Here is a 13,899-nt window from a genome sequence, read left to right on the forward strand (position 1 = left end):
GTAGGGCTGGCTGTTAAAACTTGGTACCTTAATAGTACCCACTGATACGCTTCAGTGCTACCTTGTCTTAAAAAAACCAAAACATTCAGTACCACACTGGTTCTATATCAGTAAAAATTATTCTTAAGGTTGTTTCATCTGTTTGTATCAAAGAAACCAGAAAGCGAGTAGAAAACATGGTTTTAGTGTGATTTGTGGTTGCATGTTTGGTCTTGCTCTCTTCCACTCTGTGTAGGTGCCTGTTTCTGCACAACAACCAGCAGAGCAGAAGCCACAGCAGAGAGAACTAAATATTTTAAAGTGTGGTTGTATTTTACACAACCCAACGACAAAGCTTGTTACCCTAATTGAAACAAAATCCATCACTATGGGAGGCACCTGTTGAAAAGCAGAACATATATTTGAAGAAATGTGCAGTCTTGGACTGCTGTGCTCATAGTCAACTTGTTTTCCCATTTACTTCAACAGCCTGTGTTCTATACAGCCACACTGAGCTTGTTGAAGCTAACCTTGTGTAATTGTTTAGCCTAAACATCCATGTATCTTAAGATATGTCTAATTCCAACCCCTTCTTCCTACATATTTGACACAAGGTTACAATAACATAATCTATTATTTACTCTAAGTTGGCGAAGGCTCTCGAAACAGTGCTGTTCAAAAACTGTATTTTGTTATCTAAAAAACACAGAGGGTCAGGTATTGTTTGGCACCAGTATTACAAAATAAATAATATCCAGCCCTAGCCAGTATTACTCAAGATAACTCGCTCCGTGTTAGGCTGGCTATTGGATTCAAATGAGAAATATGTGAGCAAAATAATAAATTATTATTTTTTAACCTATTTCCAATATCTGTTTGGTCATGGGTCATATATTAAATAGTGAACGTAGACAACTTTGATCCTAAAATACTGGTTAAAATGAAAATAATGAGTGCCCTCGTAACCAGAAAGCAATTTTCATACATGCTGTAAAGAATGAGGAATATAAAAGAATGTAACAATATTCTAGTCTTTACTGCAGTACTCTGCTTTGATACAGTTTTTTCACATTGGCAAACTGACACACTGCTCATATGAGCCTTCACTGAGGTGTTTTGGCTTTCAGTATAAGAACATATCACATCATTTCAGTCAATCTTCTTTGTATCATTTTGATGTTCATCTCTGCTTCAAACTGACAGGCCAGCTCATCCATCCGCAACGCTCCAGTCATTCCTGGTGATTAGAACCTAAGCATGGCATCCAGACACAGACTGCAGGCGATTATGGAGATAAACTACGACAGTCACTCCAGGCCAAAAGTATCTGTTTATCTTAATTGCTATTATTATATACATTCAATCAAATTTGAAGAGGCAGGCAACAAATGAACCATAAAGACATGGAGCTAGACAAAGACTGTGGTTTCTGGCTGGCGGGGTTCTTGGTATACAAAGACATTCTGACTATTCCTGAAACAAGAGGGCTTACGAAGATGATCCCTCTATCTGACCAAAGAACAGAGGACCAGGAAGTGAGAGGAACACACTGACATTGCATTTTCTTTAAGCCATGTTCTGATATTCGGGAGTAAAAGAACTACTGTTATGTGTTTCTGACCTGTGCGATTCCCAGCCAGTCTGCGAGGTCTCGAGCGTTGGCCAGAGCAGTGGACAGCCCGACTACTCGAACACTCTTAGACGTGTGGGAGGAGATGAAGTTGGTCCTGGACACAATGACCTCCAACACAGGACCTCTGTCCTCCCCTGGAATTACACACAATGGTACAGTCCAGTCAGAATGTTTATATGCAACAAACAGGAAGTGTTGCAGTTAGGTTTTTAGTGCCTTCAGAGCAGAAGCTGCAATTAGGTTATGGGTTATGAGTATAAATACAGTATAAACTATAGCAATATTAGGCTTTGACCATCTAACCTGAAGTTCACATCAGACTCAAGATGTCAGCAGTGTGTAAGCGCTTTAATCAACACCAACTCTAACCTCCACACTGCATTCACAGCGCTTTTAATTGACTGATCCTATTTACTGCAGCTTTTCATGCCCATAGTGAAACCAGAGAGCTCACAGAGAAATTGAGGGACTGTATCATAGTAGATATAATTAATATGTTTAAAAATTGTAGAAGTAGATTTGTGTAAATTCACTGGATGCTTGTGTTGCTTCACCAAAAACAACAGTGGATTTTTTTTGTTTTTTGAGTGTAAAAGACATGATGGGTCTCATCGTGATGCATGTGGAATCAAGATGCTTTCAGACAGCAAGCGGTTGCTGCTGCTGCTGCTGAGTCCATTGTTTTCAGTGTAAACACAATGGCTGATGTGCTGCTGAGGTCATCAGTGGCTGCAACGGTAAGGAGAAGGAGGTCAGCTGTCGCTGTTGTGAGCATGCTCAGCTCTTTGCCACTGCTGTTGGAGTTTATGATGGTTTACCCTTTTCAACTAGCTGCCATGACTCGCTGTGTAACCATGGCAACCACAGAAACTACAGTGTGGGAAACTATACAGGAGCTGATTTTACTGGTATCTGAGTTTCCTGAATGATACACCTTTTCACCAGCAGCAGAGACCAGACAGATTAATAAAGAGAAACAGTCCTGGAGCTACATCAGCTTCACAGTCTGATGATCTGGTCTGGGACAATTAACATTTATGATAGAAGTTACCAATACATACTATGTATTGCTGGCCATTTCCTCTATTTTAAGCTACAACCTGCTCTATTCACAGTATGATGAGATTGTACTAGGTGGGTACAGGTGGTAGCCTACAGGCTGGTAGGGTCATAGGTAGCTGGGAGGCATGATGGCAGCATTGTGTCCTGCTGCCGCCAATTGAAAACACAGAACATTGAGGGGCAGCAGCTGCGGTGGCAACTGCTCACTGTCAGAGAGCACATTCAGTGTTGATTGATACTTCTGTAAAAATGGAAGCCTGGAAATTTCTAATAGACGTTAAATATGCTCCAGAGACCATTCATGAGCACTAGCAGTGTGGACTGCCCTTAATAATCTGTAACATTCTGTAACATTATACAGTCGACAGTGTTTTTATCTAATACATGAGATTTTGTGTCACAAACCGATAACAAAGTGACTAATTCTCAACACAGTTGAAGAAATTCTTCATGTTTGCTCTTCTCAATAGTGACATAAAAGTAGCTGCAGGAAGCTTGTAACAACAAAAATCATTTTTATAGTCTCTCACTGCAATCATTCATTTCATTGTTCAAAATGTACTTTTTTTTGAAGAAAAAGTCAAAAGATTAAAGGGATTTGGAAGATTATTAGCACATTATCCACCAGCAGCTTCAATCTAAGAAAAAAAAAATTAAATTAAAAAAATTATCAAACGGTAGTTGTTACACATAGTGATTTTTTAATTAGGTTTATTTATGGATCTGCAAAACATACCAATCAAAATGAGAACACATTTCAAAATGGTCCTAAGAATAGAAGAGGTTGTGTATCCCATTTATACACACTGCTGTAGGTGTGTTGTGGTCACTTACCCAGCAGGTGGATCTCATCGATGATGAGGATGGCTACTTTCTGAACGTAGCTCCTGTTCTGCCAGCTTCTGCTCACTCCGTCCCACTTCTCTGGTGTGGTGACTATGAGGTCAGCCTGCGCTATAGCTCTCATATCTGGAGTCACGTCACCTGTCAGTTCCACCACTCTACACACAGATAAACATGAAGACAACAAACACCTCAGCCTGCACATGTCTGTCATATTTTCTTAATTTACATCATTTCATTTGCATTTTGGTAAGGAATTACAATAGTACCTTAGTAAAGATTTTCATGTGTAAACTCAGTGTACAGCAGTTCATCCCAACTAACAACCAACTGCCATCAACTAGCTAGTGAACGTAAAGAGTGTTTGTCTCCACTCACTTCCTTCCCAGTTTCTCCTCAATCCTGATCTTCCAGTCCTCAATCCTCTCTCTGACCAGAGCCTTCAGTGGGGCGATATACACCACCTGAACACACAGGGACAAAAGGAACTTATAAAACATATACTGTCATCTAAAGAGAGGAAAAACTGACAAGTTTCCCTAGGTTTGATGTAAAATTGTATTACTTTTCAATAGCTTTCCATATTGTAAGTATATTAGAGCACCTCTACGGCTCTATTAACTGTGCTTTTTTTAAAAAAAGGTTCTTGAATCATGCAGAGAAAATGTTTCTGTGGTTAGTTCAGTATACAGTCAAGAAAAAACTCAATGGTACTCAACTCTCAATGGTAATGCTTGAAAGTACATAATGTTATGACTACTTCTATTGATTGTGTATGATGTGTGTTCTATTATGAGTGAGTCCCTATTTTAACACCGCAGGTATCTAGAAAAGCTTATGCAACAAAAACAAAACATTTGTTAACAATAACTTATTTTACTCTCATCAAGCTACACCAATGACACAAATGACTGCAACATCAGTTCAGGATACAGCCTCACAACTTTGTATTTCTTCATTTACCCTTACATATTTACACATAATTGCTGATCAAAACATAATCTACAGTTTAGTATTACGGGTCAAATTTCTGGTGGTTCTCAGTTTCCAATGTCAGCAGCTTTTAATAATAATGTTAACCAACAGGAAAAACAGGAGCAAGTCAGTGCATTCCTTAAAAACTCAATTCAACAATCAGACAGTTGGAGCAGGCCTGCTAGTCTAACCTTAGAGCCTGGATACTTGTTGAAGACTCGGAACATGGCCATCTCTGCTGCGATGGTTTTTCCAGAGCCTGTTGGCGCCCCCAGCAGGACATTGGTGTCAGTGTGATACAGCGTGTGGAAGATCTGTGTCTGGATGGGGTTGAAATGAGTGAACTTGTACAGGCTCTCGTACTCCCGGTTACCCAGAGCTGTCACCGGCAACGGCTGCAGGTCCAGCAGCTCTGAGAAGGAAAGAATAAAGATGAAACTGGATCAGTGGTCAGACGACTAAGCATTTTATATTTACAGTTACGCTGTCTCTCCTCTCAAATGCAACATATATCCCATGTTTAAGCACTCTGAAGAAGAGTATTCTGGACTTGCTGTGTTCTCCTGTTCTTCATGTGTCTCCATTTAACATCAAACGTCAGATTTATTTTGTTACATACTGTATACATGATAAAACTTGACAAACTGAGACTTTTATATAAGTGGCTGTTTTGTTAATAATCAAATGATGCTTTTCCATCAGTCTGTGATATGATCTGGTCTGTGCTGTGGGGTTTTTCCCTGATAGCTGCTGTAATTGTGCTCTTGCTGAGGGGAAATGTGGTTAGAAATAATATACCAGTTCATTTCTTACAGTCTGGAAGGAGTGAATGAAAGGAGTATGGGAGGATTACATGTGTTTGTTCTCCAGTCTACATGGGGTTTTGATGTCTCGTGAAGCTTGCACACAGCTAAGCCATTTTGTTGTGGTGAGCCGCTGTTTCAAGTTGACTGGAAGTTATTGTTAGTGTATTTTTAAAGAATACTTTTGCTTGTGCCAACTTTACATGTTGGTAAAAGAAAATTGCATATAGTAAAGCCTCCTGTGTTATATAAAAAAGATGCCTAATCCATCAGTCTATGGAAAGCCTACTCAATATCTGTGCTAGTTTAGTTTAGCTCATTTATACTACAATGAAAATTTATACTACAATGAAAATGTCTCATGTGACAAAGAAGTCACGTCAGTTTGTATTGACATCTCAACAACAGCCGGTTACTATGGCATCCAGAGTTTTGTCTGTCTGCAAGCTAGTTGCAAGTCTAATTTCAATAATATAATTTTTTGTTTTGTTTTGTTTTTTTTCCTTCTTCTCTTGCAGATGGGAACACAACAAAATTGTGAATTACAGTCATCACCTGATTCTTTCTGCTGATGCTGATTAACCTCCAGTCTGTCTCAGTCCATCATTATCTATATGTTTTTGTATGAACCTGTTTAGCTCCACCAACTTGTTTCACCATAAAAGCCATCCTGCTGATTCGCTGGGAGAAAGCTTTTAATGTGAAGCAGCAGCAACAGGAAATCTTAAGTTTGCATCAGCAGTAACTCTCTCATATGACTGAAAGCAATTAGTAAACATTAAAATGAAGGCTGTTGTCAGCAAGCGCAAACAGGAACGCAGGAGTGAAACTAAACTCCAAACCACAGAGATTCAATTAGAAGCTACAGAAACAGAGATTCTAGTCTCCAGCACAGCCATGAGGGGGAGAAAGTCATGGGTTAACGGTGATGCCAAGAAGGACAGTCATCTCCTGCTGTGGGGATGCTGTGTGATTACAGTGGACTACACTGGGCCTGTGGACATGTGGCTCCAAAGTAAATAAATGTGCAGACAGGGAAAAACAAAAAAAGAAGGACTGGAATAGTCGGCAGTAGTCAGTGTGGCTCTTAACAATGAACTGCAGCAACTGGAATCTTACAGCTGGAAACATTCAACTGTGTCAAACAATCGTGTTGGTGTTATTCTAACAGACTTAGTGTCAAATTAAGTGTAAAGCTGTAAATATCTGCTATCACAACACAACTTGTGAGACCTGAGTGTGAGAGTGTGTACCAGTGTGTGGGGGGTGTCTCTCAGGTAAAATGAGGTTCTGGAAGTTGATGATGCAGACGGCCTCAGCCCCAAGCCAGCGGTCAGAAACAGCCTTGATGTAATACTGGGAGGGCAACGGCTCAAAGATGGGGATGGTGAACACAATGTGCTGAGGCTCTCCTGTTACCACCTGGAGGGAGGAACACACACACACATCAATCACAGATCAATCATAATGCTCTCTTTGGGGGATATTTACTAAGGTTTAGTTGCTCTCTTCTAGGCACTAAAGAAGTAATACACCAGGAACATGTATTTTAAGGTGTTTCTGTTCAGAACTGTGGCTGGGCTCATTTACATATTTAGTCTTAGTTAATACCTCACTAAGCTGAAAAATTGTGGTGATGCAGTGATATTTTGTGACAGGCTTAGTAAAGGTTTGGGCTCTGCTTTATTGGGTTGTAAAGGAAACAGTCTAGTAATAGTGGTACCATGAAACCAACCTGTTTCTTCTGCAGGAGGAAGTACTCAGAGTGATAGATGTGATCATTGATGGGATCCTCCACCCATAACCACCATGGCTCACCCACTGACCCATGGACCTGAACCATGGAGGGAAAAAAATGTTTCAATTAGACATTTTTTAAAGCTACACACTATCTTATATTAACAATGGAAGTTGCTCATAGGCCACTCTCGTCCAACTTGTTTCCAGCAGCAGCAGCAGCAGGCAACTGTTTTCAGTGAAAAGGCTCTGATAAACACACTGTACAATGTACATTACCTGCTCAGCACCAAATGGTTTGTTAGTGGAGACCAAACCAGAGCTAAAAAAATACTATTGGACTTACATTCTTCAGGTGGGTAGAAACATGACTCAAAATGAATGAACGTTGCTCTGTATGCTAGATGTGTAAATAAGCAACTGTTTGCTAACACATAACAACCATAACAACTTTATAATGATGGTATGCCAGATGATGTTTTAAACATACACTTGCAGTAGTGTTTAATTCATGATGATTAATTTTCAGGGAAAAACAAACAGACAAGAAAACACACACAAACATGAGCAGATGTTCATTATATATACAATATAATAGAAGCTCAGCAATAAATTCTACAGTTGTGAAACTCATAATGTAAAATTTTGCTAATACTGTGTGAGAGTTGACTGTTGGGCTAATATGAGTTTGTGTTGTAGTGGTACTAGATTCCATTATATTGTTTGGCTTTTATTTTATTTCCACTTACTAGTGGCGTTACTAGTGACCTTAAAGGACAGGTTCACCATTTATCAAGTGTGTCTTAAAACAACAGTCAGGTGTTCGTATGAACAGTGAAAGAGGTTTTCCTCATTATAATCATCCCTCCTGTTCATACTGGCTATTAAAAGATTCCCTTCAAATGTGCTTTCAATGTAAGTGAGGGGGCCAAAATCCACAGTGTGTTTTTGATCACCGTCATGCTTTAGACAGCATCCAAAATGTTTAAAATACATGTTAGAAGATCAAATGGTGTTGAAAGACCAGCATGTCTTGAATACAGTTTTAAGGAACACATTTCAATGCTCACCTGACTGTTGTTTTAAGACCGACTTAAATCATTCTGAACCTGTCCTTTAAATCATAAATATTCCAGAAATCACAAATGTCAACTGACTAATCAATACACTCAACAAATGCACAAATACTAAGACAGTTTGGCTAGGACATGATATTTTTCAGTCTAAAAAATGAAAATATTTTGTTCACATTTGCTGGTTTTGATGTGGCATCAGAATGTGGCGTGAGAAGGGTAACTATTTTAAGTACTGCATACTGCTGCAAAATATGAGCAGAATATTAGCTTTTCAATACCATAAACAAAATACTGGTTTTCAAATCTGCTATCAGTTTAAGTGTTTAATAAACAATACTGCAGGGGAATGGTGAAAAGCTTTGTACAAGTTTCATAATGAGCGAGTGTGGTCTTGTTTCCTGGGTGCCATCGGGGAGGCGGCTCATGTGTCAGTACATGTGTCCTGGCTCTGCAGCTGGATCAGGGCTAAGCCAGCCCGTGTTCCATTACCGCTCTCCCATGATTAGAGCATGCATCGCTAATCGGACATAAACATTCATCTTCATATTCAGCCATGCTACAATGCGCTTCCTATTCCGGTCAGATTCCATGACAAACTCTGGACGAAGCTTCCCCTGATCCCCTCTGGCCTCTCTGCTCACTGAGGTGGGACATGCTGGCGAGGCCTAGAGGCATTCTGGATCTCAAGGACATATGGAGATTCCATGGCCATCAGAAAAACAAGGTGGGAGGAGCAGCTCTTCTTTTCTCCATTCTGAAAATGTAACCATGGCTGTATTGGTTGTGTCAATAAGTAGCATTAGTGTGAATGAGGGGGTGCTGCTCTAGAGATGTGTGTAGGAAGAGACATAATGCCAAATTCAAAAGTCCAGTCTTCCCTGGACTTGCTGACTTGCAATTCCACAGGAGAGAAAAAAAATTCATTAAAGGATTCTTTTCATTAAAGGAATAGTCCACTGAAAATCTTTGAGTAACCCCCCTGTAGGCTTGAGGGTGGCTCTGAAACATTTGTAGCTTTCCCCTTTGTGGAGCACAGCAGCTGTCAGCTTGGATTCACGGCATAATCCACCTCTCCACTGCTGATCAGTGTGGTCGACATGTTCCAAACAAATGCTCCCTCGCCAATAAGTGGCTAAATATGCTGTTGCTTTTGTATTGCTTTAAGTCATTATTCAATCTTTTGACAAAATCTATACAAATGTCTTTTTTTATATCACCTATTAACAAATTATTAGTAGTTTCAACCAAACTTGATTTTGTGTCCTTGAATAATTTTATTGCTGATCCTTCTCTACTTATATATTTACCCTCTGATTTTTGCTTCATCTTAAAATACTCTTTTAACTTCATCAGTCATCTACCCTTTAGATTTTACTAGTGGGGCTTCACACAGTTCATTGCATGTTGGATTTGATGATGAGTGATTGAAGCTCATCCTATTACTGTTCAAGTTCACAGTTTTCACTGAGCACTTAAATCACTATCCGGTCATGTTAAACCACTCACCTCCACTATAGCTACTACTTGACTACATTCAAGACCTCTTGACCTCCTCTGACCCCCGGTGTGATGGGATACCTTCATTCTAAACCTTGCATCTTACACAGAATGTATGTGTACTACTCCTGTAAGGACCTGTTCACCCAAATCACACAAAGAAGAGTTATCCAGACAGTTTGGCTTGATTTGTCCAGAGATATCAATATAATGAAGGTGAATGGAATTTCATTTACGGTTCTCAAAGTAAGGAAAAGTAATTCCAATGATCTCAATGTGAAACATTTGTATTGGAACAACATTCTGCCAAAAATAGTCCAGATAAACGATACTACTATTTCTATTATACACAAAAAAAAGGAGCAAGAAACTGTGTGAAAATACTTGTGGGACTTTGTACACACAAACACTGAGGGCTGTTTCGCCAGTAGCTTGTGACTTGAGACAACAGAGTTTGTGCAGTGGGATTCACACTTCCACTTATTAATCTGTCTCTGTCAGCAAGAGAAGCAGGAAAAGCACAGCACAGCCCACCCTGCTGACACACTGCAGCACACTAACACACGATCACATCTGTTCCAGCCTTCAAGGCAACACACAGGTGCGCTGAAACACAGCAGCTCTGCTTCACTGTTGGCTTGGACATGTGTTGCTGAGTATATGCAGTCTAAACTGAAATAGAGCCGCACTGAGTCCCATGCTGATAAATAACTTATCAGTTTTTTAATCAATCACTGTAACTGAATGTGATTTCAGTGCTACCTCAAAGTCTCCCTAGTACATCAACTGCCTTCACACTGTCTTTGGCAAAAACTGATAATACAACAATGTGATTCGTTGTTGTTTATTACAATATGTGTTTTAATTGGAGGTACCTGTATATCTTGCAATTATAAGTTATTATACACTGTATAATTATAAAAACTTCCCTATTTATACCGTATAATAATTCAAATACAACAGCTCATACAACTGTTAACTATCAGTTGAGAAACCCAAATGTATGTTCTATCAAAATAATTCATTTTCATACTATGACATTTTTTGTGAAATAATCTGTTAAAAGCCAACAGCTCCAAAATTCCCAAATATCTGAGCATATGGTTCATATTTTTGACTCAACTGTGTAAAGCTTAAAAACATCAATAATTTGAGGGTGCTGCTGTGTGCTGGCAACAAATCAAGGAATGTATCTTTTAGTAATAGTGAACAACTGGTAGACTGACAAATGTCTCTGCAGAATGCAACATAATAAACATCCTGAAGACTGACATATACATTCCATTCAAGTTTACCATTTCAAGCTATTTCAAATACACAGAGAAGCACAGCAGCGGTGTGGCTCCTCCTCACAGTACAGTAGGTCATCCATGTTTACCTGGTCATTCCAGCGAAAGTCAGACGTGACGATGAGACGGACGCGTAGGACGGTGCGTGTGATTGGCTGGATGCTGGCCTCCATTGTGATCGCAGGGATCTGGTGGACACACTGTTTGACTGTCAACCCAATGTTTACATGGTGCAGCATGTGACCTGGGAACAACACACTTGGCGTTAACAATTCTTGTGTCACAAATACAACTCATTTGAATGTATAGAGATTAACATCAATTCCCAAATAAAAGCCAATATTCAAATAATGGCTGCCACAAACAAATAAATGTAAGTCCCTAATATACGCCTGGTGAACAACACTGAAGGGGCATTGAAATACCTTTATTGACTCACATGTTAAATTCAGTGTAATGTACATTTCCACAGAGTCATGTTATACTCACACATCTGCTGCTCTCAGTTTCTATTTTTAACCAAATACAGTTTTTATTAACTACTCATGTCCAAATGCTTTTACTTTGCAGTCTTTTTGATCACTGATAAGTTTCTGTAAATGGAACTCAACACTCTCTCCAGCTGTTTCACATTTACAAAAATACTAGGAGAGAAAAGCATTATTAATGAGGTGTTGGAGGGCTTTTAATCTGTGCTTATTTGACAGTAACTTAAAGGAAAATTATGCTATATTTCAAACTGGTGTATTTCTCATAAATATGGCCATTATGACTCTATAAGTCGTGCTAACTTTGAAATGATTAAGGTCAAATAATATTTATCTGGAAAGCTGTAGGAGACTCACACAGCTTGCCCTGATGTACACTGTTCTGCATGAGCCCTTGTTTCCCAGAATCTCTACGAGGGAAGTGGCAAGTGCAAAGTTAGCATGAGCCATATTCAAAATGGCCATATTTATGGGAAACACACCAGGATGAAATACACCAGAATTTGCTTTAACACCAAAGAAAAAAATGTCAAATTTAGTGAATGACAAGAATATTTCAGTTAAGAAGAGAAACTCGGAGCAGCAGAGAGACTTGCTGGAGAGTTTTTAATGTGAAACATCTGTGCATGAAGTATCAAGTTTCTTTGACAGTAACTTAGTGGAAGAATATTGGTGACTGAAAACTGCATTTAGAGAAATGAGTGTTGCACTGATGGAATTAGTTCTGTGGAAATGCACTTAATTTATCAAGACAACATTATCAATGCAGGAAGTGTTGAGTTTGCAAGAATAGAAAACAACAGAAGCAGATCAGAGATCAGAGAGGTCTCTTACTAAAATATGATTAAATATACTTAAACATACTGTTTTAATATACTTTAAAACAGGAACAATTTGAAATAAAAGTCTGATATAAGACTCTCTGCACTCCCCACTACTACTACTGCTGCTGAGAATTTATGGTAAACTTACACCTGACATTTGGGTGTTTTATGTGCATATTTTAACATGGTTTATTTCTACTACACTGAAATACACTATCAGTGTAGCAAGGATCTAGTTGTCTTTACCGATCTCGTCCTTTCTCATTTCCTTGAGTTTGTCCACAGTGAGCTTCTTCTCCTCCAAGCGGTTCAGAACAATATGGCTCAGGTTGGGGAACTGGCGGAGAGGGTGGGCAAAGCCCCACAGCCGCTTGTCAATCACCTTACAGAGCGTGAGCAGTCGGTAGGTCATGGTTGGCCACCGCTTCCTCAGAGCAATCTCAAACAAAGCCCGGACGATCCGAGCAGCATTCTGCGAAAAGAGGCAGGACAAAGAAGCTGATTCACCATTACAGAACCCCAGCGCTACACATATTACTGGTGCATTTCTAGACTATTTCACTTTTCCCAATATATTTTTGCCTTTTTATCAGAGAGTAAGTGTTAAGAGACAGGAAACATAAAAATGAGGGGAGAGAGGGATATGACATGCAACATGGGTCCCCCAGCCAGAATCGAACCGTGGATGTTGCAGTTATGTGGTATGTGCCAAGGCACCCCACAGCCAGTGTTTTTAACCTCAAACTTTAAAGTTGGAGTAAAATAAGTGAAACACATTTGTACTGCAGCAGAAGTCATTTGAAACAGCTGGATGGAACATCATGCTGTATACTGGTGATTAATCATGTGTGATCAAGAGGAGGTCTGGCTGGGTTTAGACGTTCAGGTTGGCCACAGCTGTGCACTGATGGATTGCTCATGTCAGTCGTGGAGGAGAGGTCAGGTGGCAGTGTTGTTCGCTGATAGACTGCTCAAGCCTGGTCAGGCTGTGATTGTTTTGGTCAGGTGTTAATATGATCTGATTGTCTGGTGTGGTCTGAACGCACTCTGGTGGTGGATTATTGAAATCTGGCTGTGATCACTGGGTGAGACTGAGCGGTCTGGCTGGACACAGGAAGGGCTGACGTCCAGGCAGAGCAGACTGAAAAAGATTCCTGTTAATTCTTGTTCACACTTCTCTGCATCATGTTAAAATACTGCCTCTACCTGCCTGCTACTACCAAGTAGTGCTGGTGCCCATCTGTTAAACATTACAACCAACTGCTACTGGCATTGCTACCTCTACTTTCTTTTAACTCCAACTTGTAAGCACTTAAACTATCCCTCTATTTTACACTGCTAATCTAACTGCAAACTAGGCAGAGTAGCTCAGACATCTTTTTTTCACATTTGTGTGTGCCAAACTTCTCCTGCGGTGGTTGGGCACACTGACAATGGGACCCCTACAAGGATGATGGGGAGCTTCCAGGCCTTGCCATGACCAATCAGATGATCAGACAGGCTGTAAACAAGCCAAGGTTTATCCAGATAAGCTAGTTTGGGTAATTACTTCCTTGTTCACCTATGTTTTCTGTTCCAACTAAATTTGATTAACCTGGAGGTTTGTTTACATCTTGTCTGATCATCTGACTCTGTTGTTCAACATGAATGATGACCAACAAAAATAGAACTGGGGATTTCACTTTAAATTCTC

General features: G+C 39.8%; 1 protein-coding gene across 1 annotated transcript in view; it reads right to left on the reverse strand.

The window, feature by feature from the left end:
* The window catches only part of ascc3 (activating signal cointegrator 1 complex subunit 3), a 175,511-nt gene that overhangs the window by 38,271 nt on the left and 123,341 nt on the right, over positions 1-13,899 (reverse strand). The window contains exons 21-28 of the mRNA XM_042422838.1: positions 12,453-12,678; positions 10,984-11,138; positions 7,031-7,129; positions 6,549-6,717; positions 4,684-4,904; positions 3,896-3,981; positions 3,509-3,675; positions 1,601-1,746 (exon numbers count right to left, since the gene is read on the reverse strand). Coding sequence (XP_042278772.1) covers positions 1,601-1,746; positions 3,509-3,675; positions 3,896-3,981; positions 4,684-4,904; positions 6,549-6,717; positions 7,031-7,129; positions 10,984-11,138; positions 12,453-12,678 — 1,269 coding nt within the window. The remainder of the gene's footprint in view (positions 1-1,600; positions 1,747-3,508; positions 3,676-3,895; positions 3,982-4,683; positions 4,905-6,548; positions 6,718-7,030; positions 7,130-10,983; positions 11,139-12,452; positions 12,679-13,899) is intronic.

The sequence above is a fragment of the Thunnus maccoyii genome, chromosome 10 (genome assembly GCF_910596095.1).
Source record: "Thunnus maccoyii chromosome 10, fThuMac1.1, whole genome shotgun sequence".
In the NCBI taxonomy this organism is placed as follows: Eukaryota; Metazoa; Chordata; class Actinopteri; order Scombriformes; family Scombridae; genus Thunnus; species Thunnus maccoyii.